Raw genomic sequence first — 23,228 nt, 5'->3', positions numbered from 1 at the left:
CATAGAATGAATAAACATTCGAAATTTACAACTTGGACTGGTTCTACGTATAAATGTATTTCACTGTATCATTATTACTTTCACATGAGAGTGAAAGGCTTTTGTAATAGCGCGAGTCTAGGCGTTCTTCGCTTTGCGGAAGTTCGTTGACCACGTAATTAATGCAAAGGATGCTGCTCTCACACGGCTTGCCTGTCACGGAACTGAATCCAGTAGCGAAGATGCACCCGCTAATTGCACTGTGGAAACGTTGAGGTAGGGAAGGAAGGAGAATTTAGAAGGGGGGGGGGGGAGAGGGAGGGGAAAGGCGAACCACCTCACAGCGTATAAAAAGACTCCCCGCCGCACACTAGAGCATCAGTCATTGCTCGCTCACAGCAGACCATCGCAGCAGCAGCAATGAGGATCCTGGTAAGTCGAGCAGCACCACTTCTAAGTTGCTAAGGGGCAAGCTATGCAATGTGGAGCATTGTTGTATTTTGCTGGAATGCTCTGGGGTTTACAGACAGGTGGCAGTGCTGAGATAACGCGCTGTTTCGGCGAGTATCATACTGATTATAATCAGTTCGCCAGAAGGCAATGTAGCACGGTACTGTTTGAAACGTCGCAGAATCTCATTTCCGCTATCTGGCTGAAAATGCAAGAGCCTTCCATCAGCAGTGCACACCGGGAAAGTTGATATTCACACATGTCGTACTTCACAGACTCACAGCGTATGTTAATTGGCGCAAATTCGAAATTCTTTTTCGCTATATTGCTCCTCGAACAGTATCCAGCACTTTACTAAATTTACTGGTTATTAAATCTTTCGTAGCACATAGCATTTCTTGAGCTAAAGCTGACCAGCAAAAGAATGTTATCTTCGCTTCTTACCTCACATACACTCACTAAGCGTTTTATCATTACAAGGTTGACTGTTGTTTTTCAAATTTCATTCGTGAAGTTCCTCAGTGGTGTTGATTCACCAGACAGCGATGTAACGAGTAAATTCCGTTCGCAATGAGCTACTGGTCTAATGCTAAGGTTAAACAATTACTGAAGACAGCAATTTTTTTTTGCATGTACATGTTATGTGTACTAATTCCACAGTTATACAGGACGCGAACTGTACGATGCTCTAGCGATACTCTAACATTTTGCTACGGTTACATGACAACACAAAAGCCTGTCTCCTCACAAGAGGGCATCGCCTACGAACAATTTTGCTGTCTTTCGGTGTTATAGGTCTATCACACGAAACATTAAATCTTCCACAACTACAGTACGAAGAGACGTGGTGTAGATCTTAAGACACTGGATCCGCATTAAGAAATTCGTACTGTGGTTCCTTGTTATTTCCCTTGATTCTCTTCCTTCAGTTGCTAATATACAAGAGAGAAATATGACACCAAAAGAGCTAACCTGTATTACAGCTACCGTAATGAGAATGGTCTATCGTCTGTAATTAAGGATAGCTCTGCTACAGTGAATGTTGTACCACATTTAACGTGTCTTTACTGTACCTATGTCCCATGAAAAATGATTCAATTCGTCAACATAAATTACTGTTGCTCTTATAATTTAAATAGAGTCTCTGCTGTCTATATTTCCCACGGGTAAGTTAATGACACTGGCCTTTCTTCAGAGGCTGATCAGTGATTAAGATTGGAGAGAATCACTGGTGTATTTGAGCGAGGATTGTTGTTTTTAGTATCTGCTGAACGGCAATCACTCTGTAGACAAGGTGCAAACCAGCTTATAATCTAAATACCAGTGACGACCTTCATTTGACCATAACTAATATCATAAGGAATGTATCTCAGTCTCTATACCATCAAAACTGTGACTCGCAGACAACAAGAACCATACATATTCACTTGCAGGTGGCAGTAGGTAGTAGGCTGCCTAGAAATTTAAAATGAAGAATTCTTCTCGGGTTATTAGCCGAGTGGTGGCGCCGTCTCGTCGCAACTTTTCCTTGAGTTTTGTACCCATTATCTTCTGTGAAACGTTGCGACAAGCCGACACCACCACTCGGCTGATAACCCGAGAAGAATTCATCTGTGGAATACGCCAAGAAAGACTGCAGTCGCATAAATTTAAAAGTAATTTGACGTATTAGATGATGAAAATTCCTAGTATCCTGCATGCAATGTATGACGACGCTATACCGGAATTTAAACTTCGTACTCTGACATATTTATTACCCATGACGGCAGCATATTATATATTCATATTTGCTCTCATTACCTCCTCAACAGGTGTGTGTGTACCTGTGCGGTCTGGCCCTCGCTGTCCTCGCTGAGGAGGAGCAGAAGGTGAAGACAGAGAAGAGAGGACTCTCTGGCTCCCTTGGTGGATACGGTGGCGGCTTCGGTGGAGGCTACGGAGGCGGCTACGGTGGAGGCTACGGAGGCGGCTACGGTGGTGGCTATGGAGGTGGCTACGGAGGCGGATATGGAGGCGGCTTCGCTGGTGGATTAGGAGGCGGTCTTGGCGGCGGCATTGGAGCTGGCATTGGTGGTGGGGCCCCTCAGGTCACTGTCAACAGCGTGCCCGTCCCTGTCCCAGTACCTGTGGAGAGGACCATCCCAGTGCCCGTGAGGGTCCCAGTCACAGTCCCTGTGGAGCGGCCTGTTCCCGTCCAGGTACCGCAGCCGTACCCTGTCCCTGTAGACAACCCTGTGCCCGTTCCCGTCAAGGTCCCCACCCCTGTGTCCGTCCCAGTACCTCAGCCCTACGTCGTTAAGCGTCCAGTGCCCTACGTCGTCAGCGCTGGCCACGGTGGTCTCGGCGGAGGACTCGGCGGTGGTCTCGGAGGAGGCCTCGGAGGAAAATTCGGTGGAGGCTACGGCGGCGGCTTCGGCGGAGGATACGGCGGAGCTGTCGGTGGCTTTGGAGGACTTGGGGGCTACGGAAAATACGGCCACTGAAATCTGATGCTGAACCCAAGAACTTGACCAGTATGCACCACCAGAATCCGTACCATCTGGATGTAAAATCTTTGAAAAATAAAATACTCGGAATAAAACTTTTCTGTCTTATCATACTTGGTGGCCCACACCTACAAAATCACACATTTTTCATAAATATGGAGGTTATTCTACAGCCTGATAATTATTATGTCTGCAACTGCGAGACCGCTATGGTCGCAGGTTCGAATCCTGCCTCAGGGATGGATGTGTGTGACATTCTTAGGTTAGTTAGGTTTAAGTAGTTCTAAGTTATAGGGGACTGATGACCTCAGAATTTAAGTCCCATAGTGCTCAGAGCCATTTCAACCATTTGATAATTATTGCCAACCCTTCTAGGTGAGTAAAATAGAATTTTCCTGTAAGTATTATTTATTTTGTCTCTGACTGTATTATAAAGACGTCTCCTCTAAGAATATTGAAGTTATTCCAAAGTGTTGATAATTCTTCAATAAGCGGAGATGAATATTAAATTTTCTACATAAGCCAGGCACCACAAGGCAACTGGAATATCTGGAGAAATTACTACATGTTAAATGTTTGATACTACAAGCTGGGCTGTATTCTTCTTCAAAGAAACTTTATTTTTACTCTTTACGACTCTTTGCATCTTTTGCGTGGCTGATTCAAGCATCTAGTTAACAACTTTAATCTCTGTAATATTTTCTATTTTGTTTAAATGTCACATGTAATTACATGGTTATTATTAATCTGTCACTACTTATTCTTCAAACATTTATTAATGAACTCACTGCTAATCTTTTTAATTCCTAAACATCAGTCTTTTCTTTTATATGGTAGACTCTTTAGCGAAAATAACGTTCAACATCCTAATATACTTTATGCCTGTGGTACTGTGATACATTAATCTATTATGTTCTCATTTCCACTGTGACGACAAATAGAAGATCTTCTCCATGACCTATCGTAGCATATCGTAGCATATTTAATCGGAATCAGTATATGTGAACCACACAAAAAGCTTGTAATCTGAGGATTTAGAAGTCAGCGTCTTTGATGCATGATCATTTTTCGTACATCCAAGTACGTTCTGGCGATATACAATTACAGCAACAATGCAAAGCAGGCATACAGTACTAACACATCGATAGACTTTCCTGCTGTTTCATTCATTTCTGTGTACCACATAACGCAAATAAGTGGACCCAATCTCCTCCTGTATGAAATAGAAAGCGACTGCAAAGGAGAAATTCTACAATTTGAGTTTAATAACATGTATCTTGTTACTAACATCCTTCCCCAATTGTTGAAGCCTATTGAAACTGTCTTTTGTACCGTGCTTCACAGTGGTATGCACAGTTACTAAAGATCTGCTACAGTATAAACACCGTTGCTCTAATTTTAAACGAATTTGTTTTGTGATAATCTTCTTGTGGTTGCTGAAAAATCTTCAAGTCTACTTGACACAAGATTTCGCTGGCTTTCTTGGTCATCATCTTTAGGTTAAAGGTTGCTGTTCAATGAGATTCAGCAACAGCAGCGTTTCACCTAAATATAACATTTGGGAATATCATCGAAATATTGTCAAATAGACTTGAACATAAGGCTGAAAGACTTGAGAACAGAATCACAATTTATTCTACAAAGTTTACGAAGCGAAGCTCACGTTCTTCCAATGAAACAAAAAAATACTTATTTTACAGGTGGCAAGGGCCTTATCGCCCATATGCCTGTTGTACGAGCCTCTTTCATTTCTGTTCATCGAACGTACTTTTTGTCTCTTCGGTGTTTATGTCACCCTAGTTGTGTCCTTCGGATGTTTTCTCATTACATAATCCTGGGTTTCCCCTTCCTCTCGTTCTATCTATTATCCTGCCGAATGCTATTTTAGGCAGTCGATTTTCTGTCATTCTTGCTATATGGCCTGCCCAGTTTAACCTTCTCTTCTTTAGAACTTCGGCAATGTTACGGTGTTTGTGCAGCTTTCTTATTTCTTATCCTCGATTCCACGTTGTTCCCGTTGTATACCGATTCAGAAAACTTTTTTCTTATTTTTGTTTCGAATATTAACTGTTTCCTTCGTCTTTCTTCCTAAACACTTTCTTTCTAAATACTTCACATCTGTGTAATTTTATCAGTATAGTAGTGGACTGATAAAAGTTGGTTTTGAAGATAGTGCAAAGTAATCTTTACTTTAAGATTTTGATAAAACGAAAAAGTGTTTTGTTCGATGTTGTTAGAAGGGCATCTGTTTCTATGTCACTCTATTATTATCACTAAAAATATTCCCTATATACTTGAAGTAGTCGACTGTCTGGAAAGTGAATACCTTTACAGCCAAAGACACATCACTGCGGATTTTCTTCCTTGTGGCCAGATATTCTGTCTTTTCTTCATTACCAAGTAATTTTGTTTTCTCGGTGACTTTGTAATAATTTGGCATTATTCTGATTAATTCTGTTTTGCAAATACTTATTAACGCTCACCATCCACGTTTGAGTCCCTTGTGGAACAGTTTTCCTAAATTCTCTGTCGATCTTCACTAAGACGAGCCTAAATGAAATTGTTGACATTACGTCCTCTTGTTGCAATCTAGTGAACACCTTGAAATTTTCAGTTTCCCGGACTTGTGTCTTTATACGACATAAAGTTTCGGTTATAGACATTTTAACTAATCTGATTAGCTTTGATGGTATTTCAGATTACCTCGTAATATTTAGGAGTGTCTGTCGGTGTATGCTAGCATAGACCTTTGTAAATGTATAAATAATATGTGGACACATGCACTGAATCCACACACCTTCTCAGTTACCTGTCTTAGAGTGAATAAATGACCTACTGCGGATCTATTTCTGCGGCAGTCACTAATTAGTTCTTCACTTATGGGGATAGTCTGTTTAACAGGCACATAGATAGGATTTTGTAACAGACATCTAGTAAAGCAATTCCTCTGAAGTTATCACAGGTAAGGGGAACAATTCTTTTTAAATATGTGTGTGTAACTGCGATTTGCTAGTTCGCCGGTATGGCTCTTCTCTTACGATTTGTTTCCATTCTTCAATTCATTAGTGTATATCTAGTCTTCACTACAAGCCCCGTTATTGTTTAATTTCTTTATTGCTTGCAGTACTTCATTTACTGATGGGGCGATGACTTGTTAATTAACTGCACCAAGTTATTCAAATTTAAGGGAAGACTGTGCATCAGTGCAGTTGACTAGTCGTTAAAAGTAAGTCTTCCACCTTTCATTGTATGTCATTCTTGTTGGTCATTATTTTCCCCTGCTGATCGTTTATAAAATAGCCTTTTTTAGTAAATCTATCAAAAGATTTCTTTTTATATTTTGAAACATCTGCCTTGCCTAGTGAAGCTTGAAATCATCCTCTACTTCGCTTATAATTCTGTTGTGGTACTCCCTTTTCTCTTGTATTTGAGTCCATTGTATTTCCTAGTGGATTTCATAGTATCTTTCCTTCAGTGCCATAACGTTTCTTTCTTGAATCAAGGTTTCCTCGCATTTCTTTTCTGCAGCTCGTGTACTTGGCACTTTATATTAAACCAGATTTTGTTAGATTCTATTCTTCTTCCTATAACTGTGGAAATTACTTCTTTAATACTGTTCTTCAGATGTCTCCATCTGCTTTCGACATCTTGTTGTTCCCTTTTGGCAAAGTTCACCTTATGTAAGGTTACTTTCCTTACTTTTGCCAAGTTTTCTTTTGCATTTTCTTCAGTCATATTTCTTATTTTGTATCTAGTATTTTGCATTGTTTAGTTCCCTTTTGGGTTTTATTTTCATTTCTGGTATGATTATCGTATAGTCTGTATCACAGTCTGCAGCCCTAAAGGTTCTAACATTTTAAACTGTTTCGGAATCTTTTTTGGATAGCTACATGGTCAATGCGATATGGCGGCGTCCATGTCCATAAATCTACGTGTTTTTGTTGAAATTTTGTGAGATCATTACACAACAATAAAATACAATTAACAGTAATTACTGTTAAAAGAAAAACTAAGAACAGAACCTACGCAGCGTAGTGGGGTTCGCGCTTTCAACATCTTTTGCCTGCATGGCAGGCGCAACAGCGATTAGCCTACGATACGCAGCGGACAAACTCCAGTCGGCAGCGACGCTTTGCATACATAGAAAACCACCTAGAATTAAATCCTTTTCAAACTAAAATTTAAAATATTAAATAACAGTGCAGAAAAACACAGTATCTATCTAATTTTAAACACTTTTGTAACTATAAGCTAGTGCAGAAAGTCGTTAACATGTACCTTAGCCTAGAGTCTACCTCGTATCACTGCACCCAAACATTTGGAGTCTATCTCTTCACCAATCTTCAGAAAGATTGTCATCGCGAACTGAATTGCATGTAACAAACTGGATGTTCTGTGTTTGATTGCTTCTAAGAACAGTCTTTTAAATGTGAATCAAAAGTTGTTTCTCGGAAAAACGTGGTTTGATGCATTATTCAGTTCCCGATTTGAATAATTATTGCCATGTTTGTGTATGCATCAGACTGTCCTATGATGCATTGTTTCATGAATACTATTCTTTTTACATTTTTTCAGTTGTATGAAGGTACGGAAAACGCGCAAAGGACCAAGGGATTCCCTAGATTAAAGGTTTTTCCCTATACTAAGCACTTCTCACGGTGCGCTCTGTACGAATGTTATTTTAGAACGTAGCTTAGATTTCTGCTGCTCTGTTGCCTCTATACAGCATAGCAGTCCTACAGAAATGTATTTTGTAGCTTGGCGACATAAACATTTTTTCTGAATGCGCAGTACTGTCACAACTTGAACACTGGTTTCAAAGAAAGCATTCGATGGCTGATATGATTATAAAATAATTAAAAATAGATCATTGAAATATTCTGAAAGAGAAATTCAAACGTATAAAGACAGATGTACGTATGTATGCGTGCGTGCGTGCGCGCGCGCGCCCGTGTGTGTGTGTGTGTGTGTGTGTGTGTGTGTGTGCGCGCGCGCGCAGCACGTACGTATGTTCCACATCTCCTCCTAATTCACTGGATCATTTTTTGCACCATACTTGGTATACATATCCCTTAGTGTCAGGCAATAATCACTGGGTAAGAACCACCTACCTATCACAGTTCAGGGGATATGACGTCATAAGCAATGAGATGCCCGAAAAACTGCTGCATCGTGCATGATGTTTAAATTTATTACTTCCGTGCTACTAATTCTACCCATAAAAAATTTCGCACACGGAATCCACAAACTCCGCTAAAAAATATTACGTAGCCCAAAACATTAGGTTCACCACCGTGATCTTTCTCCGTGATGTCATTCAGACGCGCCCGTGCCCAGTTTCGACCGTGCTGCGTGCTTTGAATGCATGGAGACGCAGTTGTTTCATCGAAAATGCCAGGCTGTATTATTTACGAGTATACTAAACGATCCGGTCGTAAATTAAAGTTATAGGAATCACATTTCATTCGTAACTGGAGCCGTTCAAGCAATATCTTCTTTCGTACACATGGCTGCACTCTTTACCTTTATTCGTGTAATTGGACTTCAGATTTCCTTTACTGTACTCAGTGTCCTTTCTCTCTCTTCTTCCCTGGGTTTCTCATTGCCTACCACATCGCAAACGCTCTGAGATCCGAGCCACGCTGTATCAACGGTTTCGTACCCGTACGCACACGGCTGCGTAACCGCTCTGGTTGCTGGGACGGCATCTCATGCCCTAAATTCCTCCCGACGATCATTATTCATTGTTCACATGCCTCCCGCTCTAAAAAATATTCTGGCTAGAACAGCCGGAGACAGCGATAGTGTGTGTGTAAGTTTTATGTGCACGATTCTGTGAAAGTGCATATGCGCTTTACTTCCTTCTGAAGAAGGCTTTGGCTGAAAACTTATGTGAACACTCTTTTCGTCGTGCCTGCCTGCTGCTCGGCGTGTGAGTAACAGTCTATCTTTTTCACAGTATAGTTATTTGCTCATGAAGTTTGTTGCAAACAATCGACTACATTTCAACAGGAACATTGGTGTACATAATTACAATGTCAGAAGAAAAAATGACATTCATTAGGCCACATTAAGATTTTCTGTAGCGCAAACAAGATTTCACGACGGTGATATCAAAAGTTTTAATCACTTACCCATTGATATACAATGCGAAATAGACAGGAAAGTTAAATTTGAAGCTAAACTGAAAACGTTTCTGTTTGTCAACTCCTTTTATTCCGCTGAAGGTTATTTGTTACCGTAATTTGTAAATAGTGATGGGTAGGAATTATTAAAGTCCATCTGTCTTTAATTAGAAAACGAGAAAGCTAATAAATGATCAGCATGGAGGCATGCTTAGAAAAAAAAAAGAAATTGATGTCAGTATACAATGAGCATTCCAACTCATTACGATTTATCTTGTAAATGATGTTCGCCTCCGTAGCGTAGCGGTAGCGTTACTACCTATCATGCAGGAGCCCCGGTTTCGATTACCGACAGGGAACTGGGTGTTGTGTGTCCATCATCATTTTCATCATCATTGACTAGCAAGTCGGCGAAGTGGCGTCAACTGAAAAGGACTTCCAATACGGCGGTCGATCTCCCCCGAATTGGGCCTCCCGGCCAACAATACCATACGATCATTTCCATTTTTGTGTAAATGATACATGGAACATGAAACTAACTACTCGTGTATCATAAAGCATGGTACGCGCTTATATACTTCGAAACCACAAAATGAAATTCAGAAGTAAAATCAATCAGATGATCGAAATAGATACACAACAAATTTTTCTGAAAACCTGACAGAGTTACTAACGATAAATATTATGGGGAAAAAAGCAAATAGCCTACTGTTGGAAAGGTAACACTACATCTTACACAGGTTAGGCTATCATTACTAGAAAAATGACTTACATAGACATTAAAGCAAAATATCCATTTTACGGGGTCTTAAGCTTTAGAGACCATTCCCTTCGTGGTGTGTTGGGGCTTATGGGCGCTCAACATCGAGGTCATCAGCGCCCTGACACACATTAAAAGGAACGAATGTGGACAGACCTAAGGAAACTAAAGCACGCACTCAAAGAAAGCAGGAAAAGAAGGAAAATGCTACATAAGAAAGTAAAACCTAAGGAAAGGCCACTTACATAAAATATGGGCGAGTTTGTCACACAGTGAGCAAATTAAGATCCTCTCCCTAAAATCTTTGTAAAAACATTTGACAGGGCACAGAACTTTAAAACTTTAACCACATTCGTCCGAGTGTTGCCTAAAAGAGATGGCAGGTCCGCTGGCAAGTCAGCCGCGACCCGCTGGTCATAAAATAAAACGCAATCCAATAAAACGTGGCGCACAGTGACCTGGACGCCGCAAGCACTACACATTGGAGGGTCCTCTCGTCGGAGCAGGAAGCCATGCGTCATAGGGCTGTGGCCTATTCGAAGCCGAGTGAGGAGAACCTCGTCCCGTCGATGGGGCTGAAAGGAAGTACACCACACACGCGTTGCGGGCTTCACTATACGGAGCTTGTTGTCAGTTACCTTCAGCCACTCATCCTCCCACCGACGCATGACCCGTGAGCTCAACAGCGAGGTGAGTGCGTGCAAGGGGATAGCACACTGAGATACTTGTGGGGCGAGACACGCCTCCTTGGCTGCGAGATCTGCCCTTTCATTCCCAGCAATGCCAACATGCCCCGGAACCCAGCAGAAAGCTACAACCTTCCCCAGTCGCTGTAGTCGGAGGAGGGTATCCTGGATGGTCTGGACAATTTTGTCTGCCGCATACAAACATTGCAATGAGTGAAGGGCACTGAGTGAATCGGAACAGACAAGAAATTTAGGAGAGGAAGAATGTCTCATGTGCTCCAGTGCCCGCAAGATCGCAAACAATTCTGCATCAAAGACAGTAAACGTCTGAGGCAGTCGGACCTTGAGGACACGATATGGAAAAACAACTGAGCAACCAACAGAATCCCCTTGTTTAGACCCATCCTTAAAAACAGCTACATAGTCGTGGTGCTCAGATAAAATGGCAGAAAATGCTGCATTAAAAACGGTGGCAGGAGTGCAATCTTTCTTGTACTGCAATAAATCTAAAATCACTCCGGGCCTCTTCAGCAACCAGGGTGGTAGGCGGTTAAAACCCTGGATTTGGGGTTGTACAGACTCCACACCGAGGGACTCTAGTACACGTTGCACACGGATCCCAAACGGAAACGTAGCCCGGGGACGGCGGGAAAAAAGGCGGTCCAGAGGTGGATGGGCAACAAGATGGTGAGCAGGCGAGCTGGGAGCTGCAAGAAACTTAGAAGCCTGGCGCACCAGCAGGAGCTGCCGCCGGATGGTAAGTGGCGGTTCGCCAGATTCAGCCCAGAGGCTGGGTACGGGACTGGTCCGATAAGCACCTGTGGCCAGTCGGATCCCAGCATGGTGAACAGCGTCAAGGATCCGCAAATAAGATGACCTCGCTGACCCATATACTGTGCACCCATAGTCCAGCCGTGAACGCACAAAAGCTCCATAAAACTGTAGGAGACGCGCCCTGTCCGCGCCCCAAGACCTGTGGCTGAGGCACTTGAGGATGTTCAGTGCCTTCAGCGTTCTGGCTTTCAAGTCACGTAGGTGTGGCAGCCATGACAACCTGGAGTCAAAAATTAGGCCCAGAAACCGCACTGTGTCTCTAAAATGTAGTACAGTATCCCCCATATGCAAGGCAGGCAAAGTAAAAAGATGACGAGAACGATTAAAATGAACACAAACACACTTATCGGCAGAAAACCGAAAACCCGTCTTCGCAGCCCACTCCTCTAACCGCCGCACTGTTAGCTGCAACTGACGGCTCACGGTTGCAACACTGGAGGAGGAACAGAAAACAGCAAAGTCGTCCACAAATAAGGAGCACTGTACTGGACTCCTCACTGTAGACGTTATACTGTTGATGGCTATGGCAAAGAGGGTAACGCTTAAAACACTGCCCTGGGGGGACACCGTTCTCCTGCTCAAAGCGATCAGACAGTGTGTTACCAACGCGGGTCCGAAAAAACCGCTGAGACAGGAAAGACCGAATGAAAATGGGGAGGCGGCCACGAAAGCCCCATTGATGCATTTGTGCAAGAATACAGTGTCTCCAAGTAGTATCATATGCCTTACTGATATCAAAGAAGATACCGATACAGTGATGCTGACGGAGAAAAGCCTGCTGAATAGCCGCCTCTAGGAGGGTCAGGTTGTCGACTGTGGACCGAAATTTTCGGAATCCACACTGAAAGCGGCTAAGGAGCTGTCTGGTCTCTAACAGCCAGACCAGACGCCGGTTAACCATCCGTTCCAGGGTCTTTCCGACACAGCTTGTCAAGGCGATACTACGATAACTACCGGGACATGTGCGATCCTTTCCTGGTTTGAGGAGAGGGATGAGAATTGCCTCCCTCCATGAGGTGGGGAACACTCCTGTCTGCCATATGTGATTAAAACATTCGAGGAGGATTTCCTTTGACGCCGCGGGCAGATGTCGAAGCATGGAGTACCGGATGCGGTCATAACCTGGTGCAGTGTCAGAAGTCTCAGTAAGTGCCGATTCAAGTTCCCACATGGAGAAAGGGGAATTGTAGGCCTCAGAACTGTTCGACCGAAAGTCCAAGGTCGTTCTTTCGACAGTCGCACGGTAGCGACGAAACGCTGGATCCTGATTTGCAGTGGCAGTACTTTGTGCAAAATGCTCTGCCAGCGACTGAGCTATGGCTCTGGGTGTCGTTTGGAGGCATCCCTGGTTCAGGACAGCAGCTATTGGTAAACAGCTATGTTTACCGGAAATCCTCCGAATGGCTTCCCATACACTTGTGGAACAAGTGGAACGGTTGATGGAGTCCAGGAACTCCTGCCATGACCTTTTCTTGCTCTCTTTAATGACACGGCGTGCCCTGGCTCTCGCGATACGAAAGGGGGTAAGATTGACCGCTGTTGGGCGGCATTTAAATCGGCGAAGAGCCGCACGCCTGTCCCGGATGGCTGAACGGCACTCTTCCGTCCACCAAGGCACAAGGCGCTGCTTAGGAGGGCCAGAAGACTGTGGTATGGACATGTCAGCAGCATGATGGGCCACAAGCGTGATGTGATCCACCCATTCCTGTACGTTATTGTGGCGGTCAAAGACAGCCAACCGAGTGAACAGTGGCCAGTTAGCCCTGCCAATCATCCACGATGGTGGCCGCGGCTCCAGCAATACACCATCCAGGAGATGAATGCGGATAGGGAAGTGATCGCTGGAATGAAGGTCGTCAATGACCTCCCAGTGAACAGAGTCGGTGAGGGTTGGAGAGCAGAAAGATAGGTCAATGGCTGAGAATGACCCTGTAGCAGTAAAGAAATGAGTCGGAGTACCTGTGTTGAGGATGCACAACACTTGAGATGTTAGGAGGCTCTCCAAAATTCGACCTCGAGCGCAAAGAGAAGTGGAGCCCCACAGGACATGATGGGCATTGAAGTCTCCCAGGAGGAGAAATGGGCGGGGGAGTTGGTCGATAAGATCTGTGAGAGCGTCTAAGGTCATTGCATCCAGAGGGGGTAAATAAAGGGAGCAAACGGTAAGCCTCCGAGGTGAATGAATTTCAACTGCAACTGCTTGCAGGTCAGTATCCAGGGGGAGAGCAGAGGAGTGGTGGTCATTATTGACAAACACAGCGACTCCGCCTTTGGCTCTGTCTCCAGTCAGGTCATCTTTGCGATACAACGTATAGTCCCTTAGTACAGGAGCATCAGATGGTTTTAAATGCGTTTCCTGTAAACACAAGCACAGGGGGCGTTGCCGTGCTAGGAGGTTCAGTTCCTCCACATGTGCCCGGAATCCATTCATGTTCGACTGTATAATGGGAGCCATCTATCAGGGTGGGAGTACCTTCATTCTCACTTTCTGTTGGGGAGGAGAGCCCACAACAGATGGAGGCTCAGTTTTGGGGCGAGATGATTGCCCCAGTCTGACATCAACCTCCATCGCCTCAGAAGAGGAGTCGAGAGAGACGTCAGAGAGAATGACATCCACATCAGGAGACTGTATAACTGCAGTCTCCTTTAGTGGGCGAGTCTTCACCTTTGTCTTTGGCTTTGATGTTCTGGCCTGAGGTGGCATTGGAGCCAAAACCTCAGAAGCAGTTGGGGGTGTAGCAGCGCTGGGCAGTGCACAAGACTGGACCCGGGAAGGGGCAGGAAGTTCCATGATGTCAGCTACCACGGCCTAGTCAGAAGGCCGGGGGGGAGCAGCAGGCTTCTCAGGAATGGCAGCAGCACACGTACATTGACAAGCGCAGGTGCTAGTGCTGACAGTAGCAACCTCCGTTTGTGTAGCGGCATCGGTTCTCAAGACTGGTTGTTTGAGAACGGAAGAAAAGGAAGCAGCGAACGTGGGCGGCTGCATGGACTTGTAGATTTTCTTCGCCTCACCATACGGGATGCGTTTTGTAGTTTTTAGTTCCTGGATCTTCCGTTCCTCAAGAAAAACTCTGCATTCCCTACTCCACACAGGGTGATCCCCAGAGCAGTTGACACACTTGGGAGGAGAGGAGCAACCAACTCCCTCATGGGCGGCTTTACCACAATTCCCACAAGTGGCTTCCCCTCTACAGCCGAGAGTAGTGTGGCCAAAGTGTTGGCATTTAAAACATCGCATGGGGTTGGGGTAATAAGGCCGTACACTGAGACGTAGGAAACCTGCCTTCACATGCTCTGGCAATTTGGTGCTGTTAAATGTAAGGATAAATGAGTCAGTCTTTATGAGAGCACCATCCACCCGTTTCATAATGTGTTGCACGTCGACAATTCCTTCCCGGGACCATTCAGCCTTCAGTTCGTCTTGGGGAATGTCAACGAGATCTCTGCAAGTCACAACACCCTTGCTGTAGTTCAAGGTGTTGTGAAATTCAGTCTCTATCGCAAACTCCCCAAGAAATTGTGCCTTCTGAAGGTTCTGGACTTGCTGGAAGCTAGATGTTTCAACCAACAAGGTGCCATTTCGCAAGCGCTTTACAGATTTTAATGTGCCAGCAATACCTTCTAAGCCCTTCTGTATATAAAATGGCGAAACGTTTTCAAAACTCCCATCTTTTCTTTTAATTATGAGAAACACATTCTGCGAAGCAGTTTGCATTCTGTTACGAGTAACTGAATCAGTAGGACTGGCTACACGAGCCCTCTTGTTGGATTGGGTGTTAGAACCCACCAGCGGTCCACCCTTTCCGCTGGCAGGAGAAGAATAAAAGTTCGAGGGTTCCATCTCGGTCCCACGAGCAGCTAGGGAACTAGAAGTCCACCTAGACAGAGCCCCGCGTGCCTAGGTAAGCCTTATACAACTGGGGCGCGGCAGGTGCCCCAGAGGTTGCCCGCTTGCGACTGTTCCACCCCAACAGCCATGCATCTTATAGGCGCGCAGCACACCGTAAGATCGAGGGATTTTTATAGAGGTTTACCTTCCTCGCAATCCAGGCGGTCAAGCCAAGATTACCATTCCCCGCAGCACACAACATTCCACCGCCGCGCCATGCGGTGGTCGCTGAAGCATGTCCGGGGGTTACGGTGACAGGAGACTGGCGGCGCTGACCAGTCCCCAGCTCAGGACCCCGGGGTCGCCAGGCCCGTACTCAGCAAATGAATGCTGAGCCCCTGGGGGGCATTCCCTTCGTCATGTCCGTAGCATTCCACAATGCTCGAAGATATTTAAAAATTATATCTTTTTTTCCTTGTAAATTGCTGTTATTGGCCACACGCTGAACTACTCGTTACGGTAACGTTCCAAGTTGAGAAGATATGCAAGCTATAGTGAGACTAATGCACTGATAATCTAATAAAATAAGAATATTCAGCATGGAGATATAACTCTATACAGTTCTGTTTCTTTGACATTTCAATAATCGACACTTTCCCGTCATGCGCAAGATACGGTGGCATCCCTTGCTTCTTTCCTTATTGTACACATTAATAGGCTAACAAAGCACAAGTTGGCAAATTTCTTGCAAACGCGAACATAAAAATGTTGTGCATATTGTGCATACGAGTTGAAAAGCTGAAAATGTAACGAACAAGGAGCAGTCTCAGTAAGCACACAAGCATTGGTTTCAGACTTCCAGCTTCATTTGCTGTTGACACAAACAGAGTAAAAGTGGAATTAAATGGATTACGAATGCGTGTTTTTCGAAATATATGAACAAAATACAAGTTAACGAGGCCACGTGCGTCGTATTACTAGAGCAAACACGCTTTCAAGATCAGAAAAACTATCGAAATATTCTCCCTGACGCTGTGTTATTCATGTAAGCACAGAAACAATGAGCAAAAAGCAACCGTAGTGTGGTAATGTTTTGGGCCACTTAGAATGGCGACAGGCTCCGCCCACTGCGTCTTCAAAACAAGGTACAGCATAAGTCTATAGTGCCATCTCCGTTTTTTTTTACACCCTTGATTTTAATACATTTATTTTCACTACTAAGACTCTCCTACAGTCGAGTCAACTTTGGGAAATCTCTGACTCCTGGCAGCGCTTTTGACAGTTTTCAACTGCGGAATGCAAACGGCTATAGGCGAAAACAATAACCTTCTACAAAGCTATGAAAAGGCGTTTCCGTAAGGACGCTCACAAACTCCCATTATAGACACGTGAAGCAGTTGCTACCAGCTGCTGAACATGGAACTAGAAATACTGCTTCTAATAAATTTCTGAGTTAAATAAACATTACATAGAATTTGTATTTTGCATACTATGTTTCTCTATTTCAACATTTCTGCGTTATGTATATTTCATTTATGACTGTTTCATAATTTCAAAGGTCTTATCTCGAGTACAGGGAAACGAACTTTTTTCGCTATTCCACTAACAAACACAGTTCTTTTCATTTTTCGTTTCTAATAGTAAATTGGTAAAATGAACACCCAGGCAACGCCGGATTTGTCAGCTAATGGAAAATAAAACTGCGCTTTATGTGTAGTTCTTTCGATACGGTGTACCATAGTAAATGTGTTATCCGATGCTTCGTAAATGTTTGTAAATGTATGCTAATGGGTATTCCTGGGAGTTACTGCCAGCCCTCATCAGGCTTGTTCTCTGAGAACTATTGATCCGAGACTCGCCCTTAAATACTGGTGTAGATGTCGATCTGCACCTCCATTGTCGAGCTAATGTCCAGTGAAAGTTTTATTGGATCTAAAATGTGGATTTTGGTTAATACATTGTCGAGGTAAACCAACGACAGTCCGAGTGGATATACAGCACCTAAGCTGTTACACAAGTGGCGAAACCATCCTAGATAATTGTGTAAACAGCAAATACTTCGAAACTTCCTGGCAGATTAAAACTGTGTGCCCGACCGAGACTCGAACTCGGAACCTTTGCCTTTCGCGGGCAAGTGCTCTACCAACTGAGCTACCGAAGCACGACTCACGCCCGGTACTCACAGCTTCACTTCTGCCAGTACGTCTCCTACCTTCCAAACTTAACAGAAGCCCTCCCGCGAACCTCGCAGAACTAGCACTCCTGAAAGAAAGGATATAGCGGAGACATGGCTTAGCCACAGCCTGGGGGATGTTTCCAGAATGAGATTTTCACTCTGCAGCGGAGTGTGCGCTGATATGAAACTTCCTGGCAGACTAAAACTGTGTGCCCGACCGAGACTCGAACTCAGGACCTTTGCCGTTCGCGGGCAAGTGCTCTACCTACTGAGCTACCGAAGCACGACTCACGCCCGGTATTCACAGCTTTACTTCTGCCAGTACCTCGTCTCCTACCTTCCAAACTATGCAGAAGCTCTCCTGCTCAGTGGGTAGAGCACTTGCCCGCGAAAGGCAAAGGTCCCGAGTTCGAGTTTCGGTCGGGCACACAGTTTTAAGCTGCCAGAAGTTTCATATCAGCGCACACTCCGCTGCAGAGTGGAAATCTCATTCAGCAAATACTTTAATGTACAATCGGGTTACTTTCTGGTGCATATGCTTCCTGAAGCACGAAATGGGAGAGTACAGCTTGCTAAGTATAACTGGAGGAGGTCAGGAAACCGCCAGGGAAGCTTTGGGCGAGGAATTAAAAGGGGGGGGGGGGAGAGCTGCAAAAATGCAGCTGCTAACACAGAAGGGTAGAAACATAACGCGATCAAACGGCTTCTTGAAGCAGACAAAACCCAGATTTCACCAGCTGACAGAGTAGAGGCCCAAGTAGTTGAAATGCAGCGAAAAAGCTGCTGTCTTAGCATACAGGGAGAATACCTGGGATAGGAGAATACGAGGGACAGTAAATTCTGCTCCTAGGCGGAACCCATTGGTATGCTTATCAGCTGCATTTAGCGCCAGAACGGTTTAACATTAAGACTTAGAGCACGACTCTTCAAGTGGTAGTGGATATCCAGCCACTGAGTAGCGACTTTTGGAAAGGCAATTGTGTGGAGATAGTTGATAGGATGCGGATGTTGTCACAAAACTGCTGCACCGAGAACGCGTAATGGAATACAATGATTCTGGGCAGGGGGTTTGAGAAACTAACCGTATGGAAAGAAAACGGATTTATACCAGTGTTTCAATGAGCAACATTTATGGCAATACGTTACCAAAGTAGGGACTTCTTAGCACGTCAGTTCAACTTCAGATAAAACTTATATCGCCATTTATATTTCATATATCGATATGTGACGGATGTTGTAACACAACAGGAAGTTCCCAGTTTTAATAGCAGAAAATGATTCAACCTCTGTTATCAACTGTTATTATCAAAATATTTAACATGAATATATGTCCTCAAGAAACGTTCAATAAACTGAGTCTTATGAATAATCTAAAAACGGAAATCAGACTAACGTAGTGTTGACTTGTCGAAAGTTCAGGAAACTACGAGTTCTTATCACGTATTGTTGTCCACAGCCGCTAACTGCATCAGATTGTTTTTTTAAGTGGATTAAGTTAACTCATGAAAAGCGTTGCAGTGTTTGCAGCAGAGGGACATTGAAAAGAGTCCTATGTTTTACGTGTTGGGATTTTCATGTGAAAATGTGAAACTACGTGTGAAATTTTTTGTGGAATGATAAATAAACCATACTTCATGAGAAAATATCTGTGAACTCCACGCTGAGTCATTTAGCACCATGGAACTCAAATATGACATTACCCACAGTTCCAACGTCTTTGGATACTGACGCCATCTTAGAAAACTAATTGAAATTTCAGCAGTTGGTGATGTTACCTTCCTTGCACGTGAATATACATTGCCTACTAAACTGTGAACGTTTTATGCACTGTCAACGTGAACTACAAACATTAATTTTCTAATTGCTAAATGCTAAAAGGAGGGAAAGGCGTCACAATTGGGCAGTGCGATGTTTGTATGGAACCTGTAACCTCAACGCCGGCCGGGGTGGCCGAACGGTTCTAGGCGCTACAGTTCGAATCCTGCCTCGGTCATGGGCGTGTGTGATGTCCTTAGGTTAGTTAGGTTTAAGTACTTCTAGGGGACTGATGACCTCAGAAGTTAAGTCCAATAGTGCTCAGAGCCATTTGACCCATTCGTAACCTCAACGAGCGAGACGGGTTGTGAGGCTGGGAGAAGCTATTGAATCCTAGATCCAGAGAAGAACTGTAGCTGGTAGGGTAGAAGACAGGGCGAACGTTGGGGTCAGGAAGAGAGAGATCACATTAAAATTGTCTTTGCAAGGGATATCAGGCCAGAGTAGGTGGAGGTGGCAGCTGGACAATGTTTGAAAGAGTTGTGGGGACAAATGAGCTATAATCTACGCATTTACGGTCTGTTACAAGCATCTTAATAGGCAACTGCAATTGATGCGTAAAGTAGGGTCGCTGCCGACGGTCTTCAAGCCGCCACGTTGGTTCAAATGGCTCTGAGCACTATGGGACCTAACATCTGAGGTCATCAGTGCCCTAGAACTTAGAACTACTTAAACCTAACTAACCTAAGGACATCACACACATGCATGACCGAGGCAGGATTCGAACCTGCGACCGTAGCAGTCACGCGGTTCCAGACTGAAGCCCCTAGAACCGCTCGGCCACCGCGGCCGGCTCGCCACATTGTGACGCACAGTAACTACGCCGCAGTCAGTCACTACACCTTTGGAGCTCAGGTGCTATGGGGAGAAGTGGCTACATTGTTTTGAGGTGCTCGGAAACACCCTATCGATTGTTGAGGGACAAAGGACAAATTTTCCATCGACTGAGGTCGATAGATTGAAGCTGTCTAAAAGGTGATGTAGTACCCGGATGGTAGCACTTTGCAGATACATGTACCTACTTCATAAGTCAATCTGACAGGCGGCCGCACCTTCAGCCTCGGGGTTGAGCTGTATTCTGGTGTTGGCGCAGGTGTCGACTGAAGCTGCGACAGTAGTCAAAATTGCTTGCAGTGGTGCATACACGTTAAATGATTCAAAAGACTATCCTGGCGGCGTCACTGAGTTGCCAGCATCTTTACTGGCAATCATCCAGTATGTGTGAGTGGCAAATCCAGACCATCGTGACCAGCGTGTGTAGGACGACGGTGCTGGTAGGGTGGGGATGAGGCAGATACCAGAAGGGGCAGTAGTGTGCGGAAGTAGCGTCCATGCAACATTTCCATTGTAGTCTATATAGTTCCACCAATGTGCACCTCTGCAAGAAATGAGGAACGTGCTGAACACTCCGTTGGCGGAAGTTGTGTCATAACGCGCAGGTTCACCATTGGACCCGCGACGAACATGTGCCTCGAGAGATGGCCGAAGTGGCCGAGCGGTTCTAGGCGCTACAGTCTGGAACCGCGCGACCGCTACGGTCGCAGGTTCGAATCCTTCCTTGGGCATGGATGTGTGGGATGTCCTTAGGTTAGTTAGGTTTAGGTAGTTCTAAGTTCTAGTGGACTGATGACCTCAGTAGTTAAGTCCCATAGTGCTCAGAGCCATTTGAACTATTTGTGCCTCGAGAAGGTGTTTAATCCCTTCCTGTTTGCAAATGGTTACAGAAATGTGGGCATTGTCTTTCACAAAACATTTGCGAAGGTCTTCGAGAATGAACACTTGGGGAAAAACTACACTACTGGCCATTGAAATTGCTACACCAAGAAGAAATGCAGATGATAAACGAGTATTCATTAGACATATATATTATACTAGAACTGATATGTGATTACATTTTTCACGCAATTTCGGTGCATAGATCCTGAGAAATCAGTACCCAGATCACCCACCTCTGGCCGTAATAATGGCCTTGATACGCATGGGCATTGAGTCGAACAGAGCTTGGATGGCGTGAACAGGTACAGCTGCCCATGCAGCTTCAACACAATACCACAGTTCATCAAGAGTAGTGGCTGTGGTATTGTGACGAGCCAGTTGCTCGGACACCATTGACCAGACGTTTTCAGTTGGTGAGAGATTTGGAGACTGTGCTGGCCAGGGCAGCAGTCGAACATTTTCTGTATCCGAAAAGGCCCGGACAGGACCTGCAACGTGCGGTCGTGCATTATTCTGCTGAAATGTATGGTTTCGCAGGGATCGAATGAAGGGTAGAGTCACGGGTCGTAACACATCTGAAATGTAACGTCCACTGTTCAAAGTGCCGTCAATGCGAACAAGAGGTGACCGATACGTGCAACCAATGGCACCCCATACCACCACGCCGGGTGATACGCCAGTATGGCGATGACGAATACACGCTTCCAATGCGCATTCACCGCAATGTCGCCAAACACGGATGCGACCATCATGATGCTGTAAACAGAACCTGGAAACATCCGAAAAAAGTGACGTTTTGCCATTCGTGCACCCAGGTTCGTCGTTGAGTACATCATCGCAAGCGCTCCTGTCTGTGATGCAGCGTCAAGGGTAGCCGCAACCATGGTCCCCGAGCTGATAGACCATGCTGCTGCAAACGTCGTCGAACTGTTCGTGCAGATGGTTGTTGTCTTGCAAACGTCCCAATCTGTTGACTCAGGGATCGAGACGTGGCTGCACGACCGTTACAGCCATGCGGATATGATGCCTGTCATCTCGACTGCTAGTGATACGAGGCCCTTGGGATCCAGCATGGCGTTCCGTATTACCCTCCTGAACCCACCGATTACATATTCTGCTAACACTCATTGGATTTCGATCAACTCGAGCAGCAATGTCGCGATACGATAAACCGCAATCGCGATAGGCTACAATCCGACCTTTATCGAGGTCTGATACGCGATGGTACGCATTTCTCCTCCTTACACGAGGCATCACAACAACGTTTCACCGAGCAACGCCTATCAACTACTATTTGTGTATGAGAAATCGGTTGGCAACTTTCCTCGTGTCAGCACGTTGTAAGTGTCGCCACCGGAGCCCGCTTGTGTGAATGCTCTGAAAAGCTAATCATTTGCATGTTACAGCATCTTCTTAGTTTCTAGGTGTAGCAATTTTAATGGGCAGTAGTGTATGATCGTTGCATCGGAGGCAGGAGATCTGGTCCTACGAGGGCTATTCACAAAGTACATTACGTTTTCGTTTGTGTCCGTTAGGGGCGGGGCTAGCGCGGCCCTCTTGGTGTCATGGCATTCCGCCGCTCAGTCGGCATTCTGCCGTGCTAGTGAGAGGTTCGTGCTGTACTCTGTTGAGTTACTGTGACAGTTTGAAATATCAGCGTTAATTGAAAATGCTGCGAAGTGTGAAGTGCGTGCTATAATAAGGTTTCTGACTGCAAAAAACTGTACACCGATAGAAATCTATCGGCAGCTTTGTGAAGTGCATGGGGACGACATAACCACTGAAGGTAGAGTGCGTCAATGGGTTATAAAATTTAAAAATGGCCGAACTAACGTTCACGACGAAGAGAGAAGTGGAAGACCCAGCATAGTGACTGCCGAACTTGTCGAAAAAGTCGATGCCGCGATCCATGAAAACCGTAATTTCACAATAACGGAACTCTCTATGAGTTTTCCACAAATTTCACGAAGTTTGTTGCACGAAATAATTACCGAAAAGCTTGGTTACCACAAGTTTTGTGCAAGATGGATACCAAAAATCTTGACAGAGATTCACAAAAACCAGCGAATGGCTGCAGCGTTAACATTTTTGGACGCTTACGAGAAAGATGGCGACTCATTACTCGATCGCATCGTTACTGGTGACGAAACATGGGTTAAGCACGTGAATTGCGAGACAAAATTGCAGTCAATGCAGTGGGACACACAAATTCACCCCAAAAACCCAAGAAATGCATGCAGACAATGTCGGCAAGGAAGGTGATGGCGACTGTCTTTTGGGACAGAAAAAGTGTAATTTTTGTGGATTTCCTGGAAAGAGGCACTACAATAAACTCTCAAAGGTATTGCCAAACTCTGCACAACCTCAGA

General features: G+C 44.8%; 1 protein-coding gene across 1 annotated transcript in view; it reads left to right on the top strand.

The window, feature by feature from the left end:
- Positions 1-361: 361 nt before the first annotated feature.
- LOC126455819 (uncharacterized) overlaps positions 362-23,228 on the top strand; it is a 268,692-nt gene continuing 245,825 nt past the window's right edge. Inside the window, exons 1-2 of the mRNA XM_050091579.1 lie at positions 362-411; positions 2,241-2,418. Coding sequence (XP_049947536.1) covers positions 400-411; positions 2,241-2,418 — 190 coding nt within the window. The 5' untranslated portion in view covers positions 362-399. The remainder of the gene's footprint in view (positions 412-2,240; positions 2,419-23,228) is intronic.

The sequence above is a fragment of the Schistocerca serialis genome, chromosome 2 (genome assembly GCF_023864345.2).
Source record: "Schistocerca serialis cubense isolate TAMUIC-IGC-003099 chromosome 2, iqSchSeri2.2, whole genome shotgun sequence".
NCBI lineage: Eukaryota > Metazoa > Arthropoda > Insecta > Orthoptera > Acrididae > Schistocerca > Schistocerca serialis.
This window is presented reverse-complemented; position numbering and strand designations above follow the sequence as displayed.